General features: G+C 43.3%; 1 protein-coding gene and 1 long non-coding RNA gene across 5 annotated transcripts in view; one reads left to right on the forward strand and one right to left on the reverse strand.

Annotated features, from left to right (window-relative positions):
• Positions 1-757: 757 nt before the first annotated feature.
• Positions 758-21,457, forward strand: NUDT7 (nudix hydrolase 7). 4 transcript variants are annotated; one of them, XM_004058027.5, is made up of 5 exons: positions 778-895; positions 3,704-3,857; positions 14,196-14,354; positions 15,030-15,123; positions 19,920-19,990. In XM_004058027.5, exons 1-5 carry the CDS (start codon positions 861-863, stop codon positions 19,988-19,990), a joined length of 513 nt encoding a protein of 170 aa, XP_004058075.3. In that variant the 5' UTR covers positions 778-860. The 4 variants fall into 4 exon arrangements, with proteins under 4 accessions (XP_004058076.3, XP_004058075.3, XP_055222594.2 ...); XM_004058028.5 differs by lacking the exon at positions 15,030-15,123 and having other exon boundaries at positions 758-895; positions 19,920-21,457; XM_055366619.2 differs by lacking the exons at positions 14,196-14,354; positions 15,030-15,123 and adding an exon at positions 13,762-13,875 and having other exon boundaries at positions 19,920-21,457.
• The window catches only part of LOC129527746 (uncharacterized), a 32,152-nt gene continuing 28,914 nt past the window's right edge, over positions 20,193-23,430 (reverse strand). Inside the window, exon 3 of the long non-coding RNA XR_008672814.2 lies at positions 20,193-20,447. This is a non-coding gene — a long non-coding RNA (uncharacterized lncRNA). The remainder of the gene's footprint in view (positions 20,448-23,430) is intronic.

Below are 23,430 nucleotides of genomic sequence, written 5' to 3' on the forward strand. Positions count from 1 at the left end.
TTCTTATTATTTTTGAGACGGTCTACCTCTGTCAGGCTGGAGTGCAGTGGTGCTATCACGGCTCACTGCAGCTTCGACCTCCTGGGCTCAAGCGATCCTCCCACCTCAGCCTCTTGAGTAGCTGGGACCAACTAATTTTTTATTTTTATTTTGTAGAGATGGGGTTTCGCCATGTTGCCCAGGCTGGGCTCGAACTCCTGGATTCAAGTGATCCTCCCCTCTTGGCCTCCCGAAGTGTTGGAATTACAAGCATATGCCACTGCATCCAGCCCTGTGTGATTAATTTATGTTTCTACCATTTGACTGTGAGCTCCACGTGTCTTTTCGCTAGCTGTGGGATCTGCACCCAGTGCATACAGGTGGTCGGTAAACAGGTGCTGACAGCAGTTCAAAAAAGTTGAATGAATCACCTTAACCTTCCAGCAACAGCGGATGCGAGTGTAAAATATTATCACCTCACCAGCACTGTATTTTTTTTTTTTTTTTTTAACTCTTCCAGCTCTAAATTCCACAACTCCTCCTATACCTCTTGCTTCCATAGAAGCCCAAGGAGCCCGGCAGAAACTGCTTTGCGCAACCAGGAACACCCGGCCCTAAGCCCCGCCCCGCGCCTCTCCCCACCTCAAGTCCCGCCTCTGGCTATAAGCCCCGCCCCGCCCCGCCCCCATCCCGGCCTCCGATCCCAGATCTCGCACCGCCCCGCCCCCTGTCTCCGCCCCAGACACCACCCCGCCTCGTTCTCTAAGCCCCGCCCCTCTCTCTGGCTTTAGGCCGCTCCCAAGCCCAGAGCTGCTCTGCGCAAGCGCGACCGACCGAGCAGCTCCGAGGAGTCCGCCCGGAAACAAACATTCCCCAGGGCAATGTCACGACTTGGTCTTCCCCAGGAGCCAGTCAGGTAAAGGCTTTCCGGGCCCTGGCACCCCGAGCTTGGTCAGGCCCGGCCTTGATCGTAGCGGAGGCCACCGGGGCCTTTTGGCCGGGACTGATTTTGCAGCTCCCGCCAGTCCACCTGCGAGCGCCGGATGGGGGAGCACTCGCCTCCAGCAACCCGCAGGGTCCCCGAACCTTTGCACTGCTCTGGCCAGGAACAGAGCCGGCTTAAGCCACTATGGTTTACATACACGCTGCTCCCCTTCCCAGCCGGCTTGGCTGTTCTGCAATCCGCGTCTCCAGAGTTGGACCCCAGGACCCCCGACGGTGGCACAGACCCGCACCAGGCAGCCCCGGATTCAAGTCCCCCGGTGGCTACTTTCAGTTGTGACCTTGGGTCTGTCAGTTTCGTAAACTCTCTGAGCCTGGAGGTGACCCTGTGATCACTTGCCGGGCTGTTGTGAGGATAAAATGAGAAACGTCAAAAGTGAGACCATGCGCAGAACGGGGTGGCTGCTACTGCTGTTGATACCTTGGTGATTATTCCAGCGGCCAGCCCCTAAAGTGGACAGATAACGTTTTTGCAGCCTTTTACTTTGGCTGGTTTGTCTGGTCAGTTCTGTGGTTTCCGGGTGGTTAAAAGCCACCAGCCCACAGTTTCCTTTTCTGGAGGCGGGCCTGCGTGCATCAGATGCACTGTGCAATCCCTGTGCCAGCATTCACTGATTTTTTTCAGGCCATTTGGTCTTTGAAATACACTGCCGTTACCCAACCACATCTGGTGAGCACCCTGCCATCTATAAAGAGGCAAAAAATAGCAAGTACCTCCTGCAAACAACTGCTTATCTAATGATGGGGAGATTTATGACAGTGGTTACCATTCCCTGAGAACCAGCTGTGTGCCAGCCACAGTATATGAACTGCATCATTTAATGTTCTTAAAAATCCTCAAGCCTGACACAAATGAAGATGAAACTCAGAGAAGTCATTTGTATACACTTTTTTTTTTTTTTTTTTTTGAGACAGAGTCTCACTCTGCCGCCCTGGCTACAGTGCAGTAGGCAATCTCGGCTCACTGCAGCCTCTGCCTCCTGGGTTCAAGCGATGCTCCTGCCTCAACCTTCTGAGAAGCTGGGATTACAGGCATGTGCCACAATGCCCGGCTAATTTTTGTATGTTTAGTAGAGGCGGGGTTTTACCATGTTGGCCAGGCTGGTCTCGAACTCCTGACTTGAAGTGATTCACTTTCCTCTGTCTCCCAAAGTGCCGGGATTACAGGCATGAGCCACTGTACCAGGCCTCCTATATACATTTGATGCCAATTCTGGGTATCTTAAATAGCTGATTCTGCCCACTATGCAAAGCTGCCTTCCCACAGAAAAAGTAAAATCAACTGTTCCTTTTCTAGGGCTGCCATAACACAGTACCACACACTGGGTGGTTTAAAACAATAGAAATGGTCTCTCATGGCTATGAAGCCTGGAAGTCCAAAATCAAGGTATCGGCAGGGCCACACTCCCTTAGAAGGCTCTGGGGGTGACCTTTCCTTGCCTCTTCCAGTTTCTGGTGGTTTCTGGCATTCCTTGGCTCACAGCAGCATCACTTCAACCTCTGCTGCCATCTTCACATGGTCTTCTTCCCTGTGTGCATCTCTCCATGTTTTTTCTTCTTCTTTTATTTTCGAGTCGGGTCTCACTCTGTCACCCAGGCCGGAGTGTAGTGGTGCAATCATGGCTCACTGCAGCCTTGAACTCTGGGGCTCAAGTGATCCTCCCACTTCCGCCTTCCAAGTAGCTGGGAATACAGTTGCATGCCCCATGCCTAAGCTAATTTATGCTTTATTTTTTTTTTCTTTTGTAGAGACAGGGTCTTGCTATGTTGACCAGGCTGGTTTCAAACTCCTGGGCCCAAGCAATTCTCCCGCCTCAACCTCCCAGTGTTGGAATTACAGGCGTGAGCCACTGCACTCGGCTCGTTTCTGCTTCTTATCAGGACAACAGTCATTGGATTTAGAGCTCACTTTAATTACATCTAAAAAGATCCTATTTCTGAATAAAGTCACACTCTGAAGTTTGGGGTAGACATGAATTTCAGGGGTGAGGGGATACTGTTCAACCCACTATACAAACTAGCAGCAGAACACACCTGTCAAAAGGACTAAAACAAGTCCACATAGGAAGGGCACCATTTGTGGTTTTAAATCCAAATGCTTGCATATTATTGGGAAATTGTTCTCAAAATGTGTTCCCCTGTCCACAGCGTCAGTAACGCTGTCATGAGGGAGTTTGATACAAATGCTAATTCTCAGGCCCTACACCAGAGTTACTGAGTCACAGTCTGGGACTGAACCTAGCAGTCTATGTGATAGCCAGCCCTCCAGGTGATTCTGTTGCTGCTAAAGCTTGGGAACCACTATTATAAGCAGTTGAAGATATAAGAGTTTGAGAACATAAGGGCCAGCTTAACAGAAGGTAGTCTTCTAACCTTCTAACCTTAACAATGACTTTTTCATCAAACCTGTCTTCTCTGAATATAATTATGGGTTTCAAAATTCAACTGCTGCATTATTGAAAAAACATTTTACCATACTTTATGTTTCAAAGAGTACCTGTGTACTAAACTGCGTGCTTAGAAGGTTTTTCTGTCATTTTCATCTTGCGAACAACCATGCAATTTAGATAGTATCATTTCTGTCGTGTTATTGAAAAATACACAGAGAGTCGGAAGTGGCAGACTCCTAAATACACAACAAAGCAGAAACAGAGGCAGGACTATAAGCTTTTTACCATAACTCTGCTTGCTAAAATGTCTGTCTGGTTTGTTTTTATTTTAGAAACAGTTTGCTAGATGATGCTAAGGCCCGCTTAAGAAAGTATGATATTGGAGGCAAATATTCTCACTTGCCGTATAACAAATACTCCGTCCTTTTGCCATTGGTGGCTAAAGAAGGAAAACTCCATTTGTTGTTCACCGTCCGGTCAGAGAAGGTAGGTGGACAAAAAATTTCCTGCCCTTAAACCTCAGGACATCAGAAGACCTCACGAGATGTTGTCACTTGCACACACTTTGATGCCAAAATTCTCAAAAGGGCTTTCAAAATTGTGATGTCAGAGGCATACAACCACAAGCCACAGGATAACATGGTGTTTCTTGGAGAAGGTTTAACAAGAAAATGAAGGAATTTAGCTAGCAAGCAGTTTAAAACGCTTTCACACTAGGGTTACCTAACCTTGGTGCTATTGGCATTTGGGGCTGAATAATTCTTTGGTGTGGAGGCTGTCCTGTATAATGTGGTGTGTTTACCATCATCCTTGGCCTCTACCCACCAGATGCCAGTAGCACACACAAACACAAGCTCACACACACCTTTGTCCCTTTGTCCAGTACGCCAGTAGCACACACACCACAAATGTCTTCAGAATTGCCTACTATCCTGGCAGGATTGGGGGTGCCAAATTGCCCCCCACCAAGGGCCACTGTTTTAGACTATCCCACCCCCAGTATAATGTGAAAATACTACAGCATAGAAGTTAACGGCCTAGGCTCTAAAGCTAGCTGTCCATGTTGAATCCAGGCTCTCTTCTTGCCAGCTGTGACTTTGGCCTAGTTACTTACCCTCTCTGTACTTCAGTCTTTTCACTTGTAAAATGAGGACAAAATATTAGTAACTGCTTCATACAGCTGCTATGAACATTTCACAGGGTAACAAATGTAAAGCACCTATGTAACCCAGGTACTTGGAAAGGAAGAATTCAGTAAGTTTTAGCTGTCATCGTTAGTGTCAAGTGACCTGTCAGACATGACCTGAAGTTTTAAGATAAATGATGTCACTTTGAAGAAATAATGGGCTGGGAATGGAGTTTCTGGCTCACCCCTTGTATTGGTCCATTCTTGCATTGCTATAACGAAATACCTGAGGCCGGGTGTGGTGGCTCACGCCTGTAATTGCAGCACTTTGAGAGGCCAAGGTGGGAGGATCACGAGGTCAGCAGTTCAGTTCGTGACAAGCCTGACCAACGTAGTGAAACCCCATCTCTACTAAAAATACAAAAGAATTAGCCAGGCATGGTGGCACACACCTGTAATCCCAGCTACTCAGGAGGCTGAGGCGGGAGAAACACTTGAAACTAGGAGGCGGAGGTTGCAGTGAGCCGAGACTGTGCCACTGTGCTCCAGCCTGAGGAACAGCGAGACTCCATCTCAAAAAAAGAAAGAAAGATAGAAAGAAAAAGAAATATCTGAGACTGGGTAATTTATAAAGAAAAGAGGTTTCATCGACTCATGGTTCTGCAGGCTGTACAGGAAGCATGACACAGGCATCTGCTCAGTTTCTGGAAAGCCCTCAGGGAGTTTACCGTCATGGCAGACGGCAGACGGGGAGCAGGAGCAAGAGAGAGAGCAGGGAAATACCACACACTTTTAAATGGCCCCGGATCTCATGAGAACTCACTCACTATCATGGGGACAGTGCCAAGATGATGGTGCTAAACCATGCGTGAGAAATCTGCCCCCGTGATCCAGTCACCTCCTACCAGACCCCACCTCCAACACTGGGGACTCCAGTTCAACATGAGATTTGGGCAAGGACAAATATCGAAACTCTATCACCCCCGCACCCGTGAGCACAGTCACTTTCCCTTGCTTTGGGGAACTTCCAAGGAAAAGCTGGTGAAGCAGTCATTTTAAGGTTATCCAAGTACAAAAAGAAAATAAGCCATATTAACAGGCTTTTTAAGCAGAATAATGAAAAGTATTTTGTTTAAAAAAAAAATGCCAAGGAATCAGCTGGAGTTTTGTGGACGTGGAAGTAGACTTGTGTGGATTGTGTTCGGTCTGAGCCAGGCAGAAATGCCATGAACTCAGGACATGATAGAAATCCAGGTTCCAAGGGGAAATACTTAAATGGAAACCAGGGGACCAGTGTCTGTTCCCACCTCTGCCAATAAGCACAGGAGAAGCACTTACATATATTTTTAAAAATTATCAGATATGGCCGTGTGCGGTGGCTCATGCCTGTAATCCCAGCACTTTGGGAGGCTGAGGTGGGTGGATCACCTGAGATCAGGAGTTCTAGACCACTCTGGCCAACATGGCGAAACCCTGTCTCTACTAAAAATACAAAAAATTAGCCAGGCGTGGTGGTGGGTGCCTGTAATCCCAGCTACTGGGGAGGCTGAGGCAGGGAGAATCACTTGAACCTGAGAGGTGGAGGTTGCATTGAGCTGAGATCGTGTCACTGCGCTCCAGCCTGGGCAACAGAGCAAGACTCCATCTCAGTAATGAATAAACAAATAAAAATAAATAAATAAAAGAGAATTGTCTAACAAACAATAATATAGGAAATCTAGACAATACTACAAACTCAACCAACGGGGTCTCTAGTTTCTTTTGTTTCACCCAGAGCCACTTTTGCCTGTTGATTATTAAGGTCACTTTTTAAAAACTATTTAAATTTAATTCAATCTGATTGTAAACACTATCTGGCTGTAGGGGTGAGAAATTCCCTCTGGAGCTCTACTGGAGCTCTGCCCCTCACACAAGCAGGGGGCTGGTAGGAGATTTCCCCCCAGTGGATGGGGAGAGCAGGGCAAGAAGTGGGTTAACCCTTCTCAAATATGCAATCTCCCACTAGCTCTGGAACCTCGAACAAGTTTCTTTTTTTTGAGAAGGATTCTCGCTCTGTCACCCAGGCTGGAGTGCAGTGGCGTGATCTCAGCTCACTGCAACCTCCGCCTCTTGGGTTCAAGCAATTCTCCCACCTCAGCCTCCCAGTTAGCTGGGATTACAGGTGCACGCCACCACGCCTGGCTAATTTTTGTATTTTTAGTAGAGAGGGAGTTTGACCATGTTGGTTGGCCAGGCTGATCTTGAACTCCTGATCTCAGGTGATCTGCCCATCTTGGCCTCCCAAAGTGCTGAGATGACAAGCATGTGCCACCACGCCCAGCCTGCAAAGTTCTTAAATCTCTTAATCACCTCAGTTTTCTCATCCCTAAAATGGGCCTGAAAACAGCGCCTCATGTGCAAGGTTGTTCTGAGCCTGAAAGAGATCTGTAAAACGCCCAGCACGGCTGCTGGCATGCCATAGTGCTGCATGCTGTTGGATGCTACCTATGTTTTCGTTATCTCCTTGTCCGGGTCCACCTTGGATAAGGGACTCCTCTCAGAACCCTAGATCCCTGGTGCCCAGCAAAGAGCTGGCAAACCCCTTTCTCCATTGCACACCTGGGCACAGCCCTTCAGGCCTTCAAAGCCACCCACTTTATAGTTTTCAGGAATTAGCTGCTCTGCATTATCGGTCCTGCTCTTCTCCCCCACACCCTTGACCTCGCATCCCTCCTCTGTCCCCTCTTCTACCCTCCTCCACCCTCCTCCCTGCACCCCATTCTCTGGGACTGGAAGTAGGCAAGAGAAAATTCAGGAACAAAGCAAAGATTGAAGTCTTAGGAAATTAGGCTGCAGCTTTACTTGGCCTCTGAGTAGCATTTCAGGAGGTTTTATTGAATAAAAAATGTATACTATTTATCAAAAAAATAACTGACAGCTTTTGTGCTTAGAGCCCTTTGCAGTGCTAATAGTTTTTGATTAGTCAGTTTTAGAAATGTGCCTATTTTCTTCAAAACAGCGTAATATTTTCTTTTTTAAAAACAAAATTAAATAGATTTATCTTTTTAGATTTAAATAGATTTAACTTGTAGAGATTTATCCTGTACAATATGATGTTTTGAAGTATATATTCACTGTGGAATGACTAAATCTAGCTAATTAATGTACTACCTCACATCATAGTAACATACTACTTCACATAGTAACATATCACCACACACAATACCTCACATAGTAACATATTACTATACATATTACCTCACATAGTAACATATTACTATACATATTACCTCACATAGTAACATATCACCATATACATCATATAGTAACATGTCACCGTACATATTTTCTTCAAAATAGCATATTTTCTTTAAAAAAAAAAATTTAGGCCAGGCATGGTGGCTCACACCTGTAATCCCAGCATTTTGAGAGGCCAAGGTGTGGGGATCACCTGAGGTCAGGAGTTTGAGACCAGCCTGGCCAACATGGTGAAACCCTGTCTCTACTAAAAATGCAAAATTAGCTGGGTGTGGTGGTGCACGCCTGTAGTTCCAGCTACTTGGGAGGCTGAGGCAGGAGAATCGCTTGAACCTAGAAGGCAGAGGTTGCAGTGAACCGAGATTATCCCACTGCACTCCAGTCTGGGCGACAGAGCGAGACTCTATCTCAATAAATAAATAAATAAATAAAATTTAAATCAACAGATAAAATTGTATAGATTTATCCTGTACAACATGATGTTTTGAAGCATATATTCACTACGGAATGACTAAATCTAGATAATCAATGTACTAACTCACATAGTAACATATTACCACACACATTACCTCACATAGTAACATATTAACACATATACTACCTCATATGGCAACATATCACCACACACATTACCTCACATAGTAACATTAACACATATACTACCTCATATGGTAACATATCACCACACACATTACCTCACATAGTAACATATTAACACACATACTACCTCATATGGTAACATATCACCACATATAACATACTATCTCACATAGTCATCATCTTTGCACTAAGAACACTTTATATCCATTCAGCAATTTTCAAGAATACAGTATGTTAACTATAGTTACCATAGTATAGAATACATCTCTTGAATTTATTCCTCCTGACTGGCTGAAACTTTTTATCTTTTGACCAACATCTCCCCAGCCTCCCCCCAAACCACCTCAGCAGCTAGTAGCCGCCATTCTACTCTCTACTTCTCTGAGACTGACTTTTTAGTATTCCACATATGAATGAGATCATGTGGCATCTGTGACTGGCTTATTTTACCTAACATAATTTCCTCCAGGTTCATCCATGTTGTCACAAATGACAGGATTTCCTTCTTTTTTATGAGTGAATAATATTCCTCTCTATATATACATTTTCTTCATTCACTTGTTGATGGATACTCAGGTTGATTCCATGTCTTGGCCATTGTGAACAATGCTGCAGTGAACATGGGTGTGCAGATACCTCTTGGATATACTGATTTCATTTCCTTTGGATATATAACCAGTAGTGGCATTGCTGGATCATATGGCAATTCTGTTTTTAATTTTTTGAGAAACCTCCATACTGTTTTCCACAATGATTGTACTAATTTACATTCCCACCAAGAGTGTGTGATAGTTCCCTTTTTTCCATATCCTCAACAACACTTACGTTTTGTTTTTTAGATAATGGCCATTCTAAAAGGTGTGAGGTAATGTCTCTCTGTGGTTGTAATTTGAATTTTCCTGGTGATTAGTGATGTTAAGCATTTTTTTCATATACCTTTTGAGAAATGTCTATTTAGGTCCTTTGTCCATTTTTTAATTTTTTTTTATTATTGATATTGAGTTGAGTTTCTTATATATTTTGGATACTAGCCCCTTTTCAGATGTATGGTTTGCAAATATTTTCTCCCATTCCACAGATTGTCTTTTCATTCTGTTGAGTGTTTCCTTAGCTGTGCAAAAGCTTTTTAGTTGATGTAACCCCATGTTTTATTTTTGCTTTCATTGCCTGTGCTTTTGGGGTCATATTTTAAAAACCATTGCCCAGACCAAGGATAACATTTTCTTGAGAGCAATGTTCTCACTAATCCAAAATGATCTTTTCCAATTCCTATTACCTGTTAATTGGAATAGGTGTACAAGGCAAATTGAATAAAATTGGTATGCTATGAGATATTTTTGAAACCTTTCAAAATACAGTCATGTGCTGCAAAACTGTTTTTCCATCAATGATGGACCATATATACAATGGTGGCCCCAAAAGATGATAATGGAGCTGAAAATTCCTATCACCAACTGACATCATAGCAGTCATAATGTCATAGCACAATACATTACTCACATGTTTGTGGTGATGCTGGTGTAAACAAACCTACTGTGTTGCCAGTGGTCTAAAAGTGTAGCACATACAATTATGCACAATATATAACACTTGATAATGATAAAAAATGACATTTCTGGTTTATGAAATTTACTACACTATTCTTTTAAATCATTATTTTAGAGTGTTCTTCTTCTACTTATTTTTAAAAAATAACTATAAAGCAGCCTCAGTAAGGTCCTTCAGGAGGTATTCCAAAAAACACAGGCATTGTTATTGTAGGAGATGAGAGCTCCATGTATGTTATTGTTGCCCCTGAAGACCTTCCAGTGGGACAAGAGGTAGAGGTAGAAGACAGTGATATTGATTATTCCGTGTGTTGTATCTTAGTTTTTAGCAAGAAAGTTTAAAAAGAAAAAAAAAAATCCTTAAAAACAGAAAAAAGCTTCTAGAATAAGGATATAATGAAAATATTTTGTATAGCTGTGCAATGTATTTGTGTTTTAAGCTAAGTGTTATTACAAAAGAGTCAAAACATTAAAAATTAAAAGGTTTAGAAAGTAAGAAGTAATAGTAAGCTATAGTTAATTTATTATTTAAAAAAGAAAAAGGCCGGGGGGGGGTGGCTCATACCTGTAATCCCAGCACTTTGGGAGGCCAAGATGGAGGGAACGATCTGAGGTCAGGAGTTCGAGACCAGCCTGGCCAACATGGCCAAACCTCGTCTCTACTAAAAATACAAAAATTAGCCAGGCATGCTGGCGGGTGCCTGTAATTCCAGCTACTTGGGAGTCTGAGGCAGGAGAATCACTTGAACTTAGGAGGCAGAGGCTGCAGTGAGCTGAGATCCCATCACTGCACTCCAGCCTGGTCGACAGATGAGAACACGTCTCAAAAAAAAAAAAAAAAGAAAAAGAAAAATATTTTTATAAACATACTATAGCCTAAGTGTCTAGTGTTTATGAAGTCTAGAGCAGTGTTTAATGTCCTAGGCCTTCACATCCACTCACCACCCACTCATTCACTGACTCACGCAGAGCAGCTTTCAGTCCTGCAAGCTCCATTTATGGTAAATGCCCCATACTAGTGAACCATTTTTGATCTTTTATACCATATTTTTACTGTACCTTTTCCGTGTTTAGATGCACAAATACTTACCGTTATGTTACTATTGCCTGCAATATCCAGGACAGTAAAATGGTCTACAGGTTCTAGCCGAGAAGCAGTAGCTACACCATATAGCCTAGGTTTGTAGTAGTCTATATTATCCAGGTTTGTTCAAGTGCACCCTGTGTTATTTACACGATGATGAAATCGCGTAATGCATTTTTCAGAACTTGTCCCTGTTGTTGAGTAACACATGACTGTACATTTAAAACAGGCATCATATCAGGTCTGTATTTCTGTCAAGCCTGATGACTGCTTGGAGGTGCGTCTGTCCCTGGCTGCCTTGGAGTTGAACGTTCTAACAATAAAGCACTTTTTCAGAGTTGCCGTAACATTAGGTGTATTTCTTATGCATTTGGTGAGACATATTTGCAGTCGGTGGTGAGTGTTCAAGACCGTAGAAATATGTCCATCAGCCTTCTTTTCACCTGTTCTCACAAATGTAATTGATGTGAAGATGTCTAAGGATTTAGCTGTGGCAGCAATTTCTGCAGTGTTCCTGATTTATCAGCACAGAAGGACTTAAAAAAAAATTTTTAAGGCTTGCCCAAATGAGGCTGAAAACTATAAAATGTCAAAAAGTTTATCATGGCATTGTCTTAGTCCTCTCAAGCTGCTATAACAAAACACCTTAGACTGGGTGGCTTATAAACAACAGGTATTAATTCTCACAGTTCTGGAGGCTGGGAAGTCCAAGATCAAGCAGCCAGAAGATTTGGTGTCTGGTGAGGGCCCTGTTTCAGTTCATAGATAGTCATCCTTTCAGTGTCCTTACAGGGAAAGGGGCAAAGGGTCTGTCTCTGGCCTCTTTTATAAGGGCATTCATCTCATTGATGAGGGCTCTGCCCCCATGACCTAAACACCTCCCAAAGATCCCACCTCCTAATACCATCACCTTAGGGGTGAGGATTTCAACATATGGATTCGTGGGAGAATAAACATTCAGGCCATTGCAGGCATCTAGTTTATCCTTACATATATATATGGCCTAGGTGCTAAAAATGGCAACATGATCTCTTGATTGAGCTTCTCAATGTCCAGGACTGACCTTACAAGTTCTCATTATTAAATATTTAATGTGGCCAGGCACCATTCCCGTGCATCTGCTCCATCCTCATGGAACAATCTTCACAGCTCTGTGAGGAGCACACTGTCATTACCCCATTGCACACAGTTGGAAAGAGGCAGACCCAGCACTCTTGCTGAGCCTGAGGGCTCCTTGACAATTCAGGAGAGAAAGGATAGTGGGTACTAGGCACGAGTGGGCATAAAAGAAATTGAGGTCACTCTGCTGAGGTATTTGGCCCTGCAGAAGAGAGAACAGTGGAGGGTTTGTGCCTCTCCACTTCTGCCCAAGATATGAGAGAAATAATTTTAAAGACAGAGATAAGAAAGGGGGTAATTTTAGGATGCTATAAATAGAGACACTGTCAGTTCTCCTAAAGGCAGGAAGGAATGGAATCAAGGAAGGGGGCAATGCGGGGAAAGAGGAGACCTCTTTTCCTTTACCAACACACGCAAAGATAAACATAGATGCCAACACAATGCTAATAGCTCCAGGGCGTATATTTTTTGTGTCTTACTAAACTTTTGATAAATGTATGTTGTACTGATTAAAAACACAGGCTCATAAATTAAACACTGGTTTATATTCCAGCTCACTGAGTGAACTTGGTCAGGTTATTTAACCTCTGTGAGCCTAAGTTCCCTTGTCTGAAAGTGGAAATAATAATAGTATATGAGTAGCTTATGGCTGGGTGCGGTGGCTCACGCCTGTAATGCCAGCACTTTGGGAGGCCGAGGAGGGCAGATCACGAGGTCAGGAGATCGAGACCAGTCTGGCTAACATGGTGAAACCCCGTCTCTACTAAAAATACAAAAAATTAGCCGGGCATGGTGGTGGGCACCTGTAGTCCCAGCTACTCAGGAAGCTGAGGCAGGAGAATGGCGTGTACCCAGTGGAGCGCACACTGCACTCCAGCCTGGGACACAGAGCGAGACTCCATGTCAAAAAAGAAAAGAAAAGAGTAGCTTACCTGCCCATCAATGCATGAATGGATAAACAAACTGTGATCTATACACACAATAGAATACTATTCAGCCATAAAAAAGGAAGTACCAATACATGTAGAACATGAAGAACCTCAAAAACATATGTGAAGGGAAAAATGCCAGACACAAAAGTCGAGACTAGGTAAATCCACAGAGACAGAAAGCAGGGACAGAGGGAGAGGGGAATGACAATCAACTGTTGTATGGGGTTTCCTTCTGGGATGATGAAAATATTCTGGAATGAGATAGTAGGGATGATTGTACAACACAGTAAATGTATTAAATGTCTCTGCTTTTTTTCACTTTAAAATGGTTACTTTTATGTGAATTTCACCTCATTCAAAAATTAGTAGCTTATAGGACTGTTCTGAGGACCCAGTGGGAAAAATCTTTATGAAACAACATGCCCAGAACATAATAAGCAGCCAGTAAAGGACTCAACAAAATTATCTGTTGATAATATTGCTCCTTATATTATTCTTTCAGCTTTTTCCCCCTAGCAGTGTCAATCTGTGTGTGTGTGATATGGTTTGGATCCTGTCCCCACCCAAATCTCATGTTCAGTTGTAATCCCCAATATTGGACCTGGGGCCTGGTGGGAGGTGATTTGATCATGCGGGTGGATTTCCCCCTTGGTACTGTCATCACAATAGTGAGTGAGTTCGCACGAGATAAGGTTGTTTAAAAGTGTGTAGCACCTCCCCTCCCTCTCTCTGTCTCCTGCTCCAGCCATGTGAAGTGCTTGCTCCTCCTTTACCTTCCGCCATGATTGTAAGTTTCCTGAGGTCTCCCCAGAAGCCAAGCAGATGCCAGCATCATGCTCCCTCTATGGCCTGCGAGACTGTGAGCCAACCAAACCTCTTTTCTTTATAAACTACCCAGTCTCAGTTATTTATTTATAGCAGTGCAAGAACAGATTAATACAGTGTGTGGTATCTTTTGGGGACAAATAGAATAAAAGTTAGCAGTGAGAAAAATTTTCAAGATTCATTTCTTAAAAAGGATTCAAGAAAACACATTTTTGGGCAATAGGGGTCTTGATACCACCACCTGGGTAAGAATGGTCTCTGGTACAAAATACAAGTTCAGTAAGTATTTGTTGAATGCGTAAATAGTTCCAAAATTAGAATCCCACATTGTAGCGCTGTTCTTTCTATATCCAGCTAAGAAGGGCCCCTGGAGAAGTTTGCTTCCCTGGAGGTAAGCGTGACCCTACAGACATGGATGATGCAGCCACAGCTCTCCGGGAAGCCCAGGAGGAAGTGGGTCTCCATCCTCATCAAGTGGAAGTTGTCTGCTGCCTGGTGCCATGTCTTATTGATGTAAGGGTTTCCTCAGACACTCATGAGCACCGTCCCCACCCCCAGGTGGATCTACTGTTCTCAGGATTCCACATTTTCCAAACATAACCCCAAAGAGTACTGTACATAAAGTCAAGAGAACAGGTTCTCCTACAGACATTGCCCCTCATGAGTCAAGTGGCTGTGGGCAACGCCTTTTGCCTCTCCGGGCCCCTCTTTCCCCACCCAGAAATAAAAGGTTTGAACTCCCATCAGTGGATTTCAAACTGGATGCCATAGAACCCTAGAGAGATGCTTCAGAATTATTAACATTCAGTTCACATTTATTTTTCTCCAGTATACATTGGTTTTGAGAGTTCAGTTGAAAAAATAACAGACACTCCAATGTGCTAGATACCAAATTTTAGCCCCTTGGAGACCATCAATGCATTACTTCTGCCGTAAGGATATTCATTTTTCTACATACTATAGAATAAAGCCTCTCTGTAATACATTAATTGAATAGAACCATGAAATCACTAGGCAAGCTATTTAAAAACTATTACTATTCATAACTGCATTTGTGTTGGATCAGGATTTCCTTGATAGTATAATATACATCAAAACATATTTAAAATATTTTTAAAAATGAATTTTGGAGCTGATATGATGTGAAATAACCACATCTTATTTTCTTTTTTATTTTATTTTTTATAGAGATGGGGGTCTCGCTATGTTGATGAGGCTGGTCTCGAGCTCCTGGCCTCAAGTGATTCTCCCACCTCAGCCTCCCAAAGTGCTGGGATTACAGGTGTGAACCACTGTGCTCAGCTTCTGATCTTACTTTCTATCGGTTCACCACAACAACCTCATTGTTTTACTAACTGACTTTAGAAGGGGTAAATATTGTATTAAGAAGTATGATCTTGGATAACAGCATGATATTACCATACAAATGTTTTAATAAAACCTTTAATTTTAATTTCAGAATAGCTGTAGACTGATGGAAAAGTCATGAAGATAGTACAGAGAGTTCTTATGTAGACCTAGTTTCCATATGACCACATGGAAACCATAGGAAACTAGACCATAGGAAACTAGACCATAGACCTAGTTTCCCCTGTGGTTGACATCTTACATCACTGTGTACATTTGTCACAACAAAGAAACCAGTGTCAGCATGTTACTGTTAACTGAACTCCATGCTCTGTTTGCTTTTTACTAGTTTTTCTACTAATGTCCTTTCTGTCCTGGATCTCATCTAAGATACCATATTGTATTTTGTGGTCATGTCTCCTTAGTCCTCTGGTCTGTGATAGTTTCTCAGACTTTCTTCTTCTCGTGACCCTGACAGTTTTGAGATGTAGTGGTCAGGTATTTTGTAGAATGTTCCCCAATTTTGGTTTGTCTGATATTTTTCTCATCGTTAAGCTGGGGTCATAATTTGGGAACACCACAGAGGTGAAGTGCTCTCATCACACAGTATCAGAGGTAGGTATAAACTTTTCATGGTTTTTTGTTGTTGTTGTTGTTGTTGTTTTCTGAGACGAGTCTCGCTCTGTCGCCCAGGCTGGAGTGCAGTGGTGCAAACTCGGCTCACTGCAAGCTCCGCTTCCCGGGTTCATGCCATTCTCCTGCCTCAGCCTCCCCAGTAGCTGGGACTACAGGCGCCCATCACCGCGCCCGGCTAATTTTTTGTATTTTTAGTAGAGATGGGGTTTCACCGTGTTAGTCAGGATGGTCTCAATCTCCTGACCTCGTGATCCGCCTGCCTCGGCCTCCCAAAGTGCTGGGATTATAGACGTGAGCCACCACACCCAGCCTTAATGTTTTATATATTGGGCTTTCGGGTAAGTTTTTATTTCAAAAGAACAGTCCCACTGTTGCCTAACACTTAGAAAAACAGTGGGTTAGATGATCCCTTATGTTCCACTTGACTGAAGTCTTGGTGGGGCAGTGTTTTGAAGATCTGTGATGCTGAGACAATGTCTGTCTTAATTGGGTCCTTTTTAAAAATAGAAAGGTCAGCACCCAAGGGTGGTTTTGTTTGCAAGAAGCTAGTGGCCATCAATAAATGTTTTCTAAGTGTGTGTGTATGAAAGTGAGATAGACACATGGGATTACACACGAAATGTGTCAATTACTTTTCCATTTGGTTTTCTAATGGGAACTCTTTACAGTTGATTTCCGCAAATCCACCAGCATTTGGAGGATTTACTTTAGAAATCAATTAACTAATTTAGCTATACTGATTAAAAGTTTCCAAAATGAGACTAACTCTGCTCCCAAGGTCCCCAGGTGCTACTGAGTTCTGCATGTGGGTGGATAGAATTCAGCAGCATTAACAGGAAAGTGTCTCCGGGAGATTCCTGGGGGCCAGATACTCCTGGAACAGGAGATTTCTAAAATGGCGTGATTGAGAGATTAAACAAAGGCTTTAAAAAAAGGTCTGCTTTGTTTGGAAGCGCAAGGGAGGGTTGCTTTGTTTTTTGGCCCATGCTAATTTTTAAAATGTATCACAAAAATGCCATTTATTGAAAATTATAAGCATAATCTAATCTACATGGCTCTTAACCTGGAGTGATTTTTCAACCCTGGGGAATTTGGTAATGTCTGGAGATCATAGCTGGGAGGGGGAGGGTGCTATTGGCTTTTCTCAAGTGATCTCCAGTCCCAGTGATCTCGGCTCAATGCAACCTCCACCTCCCGAGTTCAAGCAATTCTCCTGCCTCAGCCTCCAGAGTAGCTACCTATGTATGTATGCACCTATGTATGTACCCGCTACATAAACCTTCCAGGCAGGCTGTGACACCACAACCCCCACCCCAGTTTTCCCTTTTGTCAGACATTTATGTACTACTTTTTGCAAAGGTCTCTGAAACATACCCAGGAGTATGAGCAACACGTCTGTGGTTGAATCCAGTTTCTGCCAAGTATCAGCAGAATATGCCCTTGGGCAAGTTTCTTCACGTCTCTAATTGTAGTTTTAAGGCTTCTTCGAGATCAGATTGTTGTAAGGAATCAGAGGGTGTTGGGAACTAGACTAGGTGCCCGTAAGTTGTGGTCACTAATGGTAGCAGCAACCGCGAATATTTACTGAGCATACATTGTTGGGGCTCTGTCCTGGCCCCTTCATATTCCTCTTACAACCCCAGGGCTTCTGATAACTCACTGTTAACCAGATAGGGGGCCTGATCCAGACCCTAAGAGAGGGTTCTAGGATCTCACAGGGTGAGTCCATAAAGTGAAAGCAAGTTTATTAGAGAAGTAAAGAAAAAAAAGAATGGCTATTCCATAACAGAGCAACAGCATGTGCTGCTGGTTGGCCATTTTTATGGTTATTTCTTGACCATATGCTAAACAAGGGGCGGGTTATTCATGAGTTTTCCAGGAAAGGGATGGGCAATTCCCAGAGGTGAGGGTTCCTCCCATTTTTAGACCATATAGGGTAACTTCCTGACAATGCCGTGGCATTTGTAATCTGTCATGGCACTGGTGGGAGTATCTTTTAACATTCTAATGCATTCTAATTATCGTATAATGAGCAGTGAGGATGACCAGAGGTTACTTTCATTGCCATCTTGGTTTTGGTGGGTTTTGATGGCCTTCTTTACTGCCAGGTCTTTATGACTTGTATCTCAGTCTCATCTGGTGACTAAGCATGCCCTAACCTCCTGGGAATGCAGCCCAGTAGCTCCAAGCCTTATCTTACCCAGCCCCTATTCAAGATGGAGTTGCTCTGGTTCAAACGCCTCTGACAACACTTGGCAGCTTTCTTCTGAATACTGGTACCCTTGATACTGGAGCCACCTTGCCATGTGTCCTGCACAGAGAGCTGGGAGTGCCTGTGAATTCACCTCCGGCAAGGTAGTCCTTAACCAGTGACTGACTGGGGCTGGGGAGCATGAAATCCAGCTCCCTTGTCTCCATGTGGGACAAACTGCATATTAATTTACCCTCCAGAACACCCCATGGTGCCCTTGCCAGCCTTCTTCCCTTATGAGTATTGCTCCCCTCTTCCCCTTACCTGTTTCCCCTGGGAGCACTTTCTTAAAAAATCACTTGCATCTGAGTCCTTATCTCAGAGTCCACCTGGAAAACTCCATATTCAGAGACTAAGCATTTCCCCAATGCCAGGCGTGGTGTTACGTGCTGGTAGAATGTTGCCTCTGCCCTCGGGTAACTTAATGACCCCAAATTTCCTGCCCCAAGGACATACGAAGTCTATGTTCCTCTTGTCTCCTCCTGGTCCAAATGTTGACTTTCACTATTATTTTGGTTAATGGTCCGAGTTGTCTCTGTTCCTAAATTTGGTTTCCTGTCTTTGGCTGTCCCTCAGAACATTCTGCAGGCCGGATAGGTCCCAGCCTCACCATGTGTCTACCTCTCTGGCTTTTTCCACCCACTTTCTCTTGGGATGCTCCAGGAATTCCAATTCTTCTCACTTTCTAATACAAAGTCAGGCAGCTCTTACCAGTTCCCACATCCTCACTCAGCCCCAGGCCTCCCTCTCAGGGTTTCCAGTATAACAAAACAGTCTTTCATTTGACAGCACTCATGTTCATTTGCTTTTTTATTTTTATATATTTATTTTTATTTTTGAGACTGGGCCTCTCTCTGTCACCCAGGCTGGAGTGCAGTGACATGATCTCGGCTCACTGCAATCTCCGCCTCCCAAGTTCAAGAAATTCTCCTGCCTCAGCCTCCTGAGTAGCTGGGATTACAGGCACGCACCACCACACCCGGCTAATTTGTGTATTTTTAGTAGAGACGGGATTTCATCATGTTGGCTAGGCTGGTCTCAAACTCCTGACCTCAGGTGGTCCGCCAACCTCCCAAAGTGCTGGGATTACAGGCGTGAGCCACCGCACCCGGCCACTCATGTTCATTTGCAAGCAGTTGTGGTTGTAAATAGAAATCCCTCTCCCATGTAATATATGCGTGTGTTATATAAAGTACTTCACATATAGTTATATATAAGACACATAATTATATATATGTGTATGTACTATGAAATTTTTCCATAAATGGGAATATGTCATAACTAGTATTATATCACTTTACTTTTCTGTTCGTAAGTATAGCACATTTTTTTCTTTACTGAGAAGGAAAGATGTCTATCCCATTCTTTTTAAAGGCTACATAGTATCCTCTTTTATGGATATAACCCTAATTTATATAACCTAAATGCCTATAAATTGAAGAGTGATAACTTTAGAATTTTGGGCTGTTGTTGAAACTAATTCTTCAGGTTTATACTTGTGTCTTTTCTTACTGGTAGGAATTTATCATACAGATACACAAATGCAATTCCCAGGTCAAAGCGAACACATTTTTATGATACTGCCAAATTGCCATTCCAAAAGATTGTACTACTTTATGTTCATACAAGAAATCGTTTTCAGAGTCATCTCATAGATGTCGCCTCAGGTAGAGTAGGATGACTCCCATTTTAGGGGGAACATAAATTTATTTCCAGAGTAAGCTTTCTTCCCCTTCTCCCAGGTTCGGTGTATTTTCTTAGCTCACCTAGAAGTGGCATGATTTTAGGATTTGAAGCAATATCACTTCACTTCTTAATTTGTCTATTTTGTTTTCTGCTTTTAGACAGATACGTTGATAACTCCATTTGTGGGTTTAATAGACCACAACTTCCAGGCCCAGCCAAATCCTGCTGAAGTTAAGGATGTATTCCTGGTGCCTCTGGCCTATTTCCTGCATCCACAGGTCCATGACCAGCATTACATCACACGTCTTGGTCACCGTTTTATTAATCATGTCTTTGAGTACACAAACCCTGAAGATGGTGTCACTTACCAGATCAAGGGAATGACGGCAAACCTTGCAGTGTTGGTGGCCTTTATCATTTTGGAAAAAAAACCCACCTTTGAGGTTCAATTTAATCTTAATGATGTATTATCATCCTCTGAAGAGTTTTTCCTGAAGGTTCATAAAAAAGCTACAAGCAGGTTATGATTTACGAGAGCAAGAGACAAAGAACTCTTCACGAGGATTCTGTGTGTGCTTATTCATAGAACAACAACAATGCCAGCTGTTGGAATTTGACAGGTGTGAACATTTTTTCTGCAGTATGTAGTTAGAATCCTTGCCTCTTTTCCAGTTGCCTTCTATTGTCTGAAAAAGTAAAAGCCATTCAAAAATGAAAACTATGTTCATAGTGTTGCATATTTTCACCCACAATATGTTAATAATATTTTTCTTACACATATAAGAAAGAATATCTGGCACATAGTAGGCCCTTAATAAAGATTTTTTGAATATATAACCATGTGGCATTTACCTTATTTGCAGAAGGCAATATATATACACATATATAATATACACACACATATATACACATACACACATATATTTATAATATATATATATAATTTTTTTTTTTTGGAGAGAGACTCTTGCTCTGTCACCCAGGCTGGAGTGCAGTGGCACAATCTTGGCTCAGCTCACTGCAACCTCCACCTCCTGGGTTCAAGCGATTCTCCTGCCTCAGCCTCCCAAGTAACTGGTATTACAGGCGCCTGCCACTAAACCTGGCTAATTTTTGTATTTTTAGTAGAGATGGGTTTTTGCCATGTTGGCCAGGCTGGTCTCGAACTCCTGACCTCAGGTGATCCACTCGCCTTGGACTCCCAAAGTTCTGGGATTACAGGCATGAGCCACCACACCCAGCTGGCAATATATATATTTTTAATCTGTTGTTACATGTAACAGAAACTTCTGGTCATCCATCAGAATCTATCTTCCCTGTCTTCTATGGCAGTAGAGTTTAAGCTGGGTCCACAGCACTCCAGGTATAAACAGCATTACTCTGGATCCCTTGCCATTCAAGTTGACTCTGGGACTTACTTTAGGCCAATGGGTTATGGGTGAAAGTTGACTTTCCAGGTCATCTCCAATTTAAGACATAAGCCAGTCTCCTTGAGTCCCTTTGGTTCTTTTTTTCCATGAGCTGCAACATGGACTTGTCTGCAACCCAGCCTTGGCCATACAAATGAGGACATTCCCTGGGGGAATGGCAGAACCGAGAGATGTCAGAGCTTGAATCGATGAATGACTCTGTGGAGCAAAGTAACCTTCCAACCTGGGCTCTTCACTTGGTACTGTCACATCAGAAAAGAATAAAATTCTGTATCATCTGTCTGCCACTGTAATTCAGAGTCACTTTTCTATAGCAGAGCTAACCAATATGCTCCAGCACCTGAAAATAGCCAGAATATTCATCTGAACTTGAAGTGCTGCAAGCAGTTAGAAATGGGGATGATCTGACACTTTATTTATTTTATTTTATTTTTTTGGGACAGAGCCTCGCTCCTTCACCCAGGCTGGAGTGCAGTGGCGTGATCTCGGCTCACCGCAGCCTTCACCTCCACGGTTCAAGCGATTCTCCTGCCTCAGCCTCCCAAGTAGCTGGGATTACAGGTGCCCACCACCACGCCCAGCTGTTTTTTTTGTATTTTTAGTAGAGATGGGGTTTCACTATGTTGGTCAGGCCAGTCTCGAACTCTTGACCTCAGGTAATCTACCCATTTCGGCCTCCCAAAGTGCTGGGATTACAGGCATGAGCCACCGAGCCTGGCCAATCTGACACCTTACATGTGGGTTCTGGGGAACACATAGGATGCCCTCCCTGGATGGGAGGTGCGGTTCAGCAATCATCCAAAACAGCTGAAATTGAGGAATATAAGGGGCTTATATGCCTGCCAATTGGGAGGGATAATGATGTATGTTTCGAGATGATGAGGGCAGCAAAATAGTGATTTAAAGCATAAGCCCCAAATCAAAAGACAAAAAGACAGACATTCTGTAATGCACCCTTGAGATCTTCTACTTCTTATGTGGGTATCTGCCTATATCATGCTTTAGAGTTAGCATGGATTTTTTTCGTTTAATTATATTCATCATCCTTCATGAGGCCAGAAAGGCAAGTGAGTCAAGCAACCTAACCACAATTCCGTGATGGCGATTTCACATCTTATTGTTGTTATTAGCTTTTTAGAGAGCCAAACCATGTTTAATAAGACTTTGTTATAGTTGAAAATGTGACGCCCACACCAAACCTATCAATCAGCCATGCGACTGTCCATTGCTGCTGAGTTTTTCTTTTCTGAGAGTTGGCAAAGGCAAATACCTGATAGGCTGCTTTATACCCATATATGTTTAAATGGCAGAGATCTGGCTACAACCATGAAAGCAGATGTTGGGTACGTTACCCCATTAACATTCTGTAACCAGCCCTGCATGAACAGGCCTGAAATATTTCCGAACAATTACAGAAGCATTTGCAAATGTGTATTTACAATCTGACAGCAGTATAATTGCCGGGTAGATGGATGACCTCTCCAACAGTGCAGAAAGCCTCCCTTCCAAACTGTTTGTTTATGTGAACTCTCCCAGAGCTGCCTGGTCCAGCTGAAGTCAATCTGAGCACACTCATGGCCACACAATTTATGGGGCTGGATGCTTAGCAAAGGAGGTATTGCCCCCTTCCTTCTTAGTGGTGTATTTTATAGTCTCTATGTTCAGAGTCTTAGTTAAATATATCTGGCTCAAATAAAATAAGTTATTGGCAAGGTACGGATCTCAGGGACTCTCTGAAGCCACTGAATAAATCAGCTTCAAGAAGGACAGTGGGGCGCAGTGGCTCATGCCTGTAATCCCACCATTCGGGGAGGCTGAGGCGGGTGGATCACTTGAAGTCAGGAGCTCAAGACCAGCCTGGCCAGAATGGTGAAATCCATCTCTACCAAAAATACAAAATTAGCCAGGTGTGGTGGTGCACACCTGTAATCCCAGCTATTTGGGAGGCTGAGGCAGAATTGCTTGAACCTGGGAGGCAGAGGTTGCAGTGAGCCGAGATTGTACCACTGTACTCCAGTCTACTCGACAGAGTGAGACTGTGTCAAAGAAAAAAAAAAAGGCAGTAAGAAACAAAGACAGCTAACTACCTCAAAGCCAGAAGGATGTGAACCTTCTCTTTTGTATCCTGTCATTATTGCTACAAGAAACATCTTGAATTGATTGACACAGACATAGATAAACAACAGACACTCAGTGCCTCAGTCCCCATTTCTATCTGGCCTAACATGGGTCACCTGGA

The sequence above is a fragment of the Gorilla gorilla genome, chromosome 18 (assembly GCF_029281585.2).
Source record: "Gorilla gorilla gorilla isolate KB3781 chromosome 18, NHGRI_mGorGor1-v2.1_pri, whole genome shotgun sequence".
Classification (NCBI taxonomy): domain Eukaryota; kingdom Metazoa; phylum Chordata; class Mammalia; order Primates; family Hominidae; genus Gorilla; species Gorilla gorilla.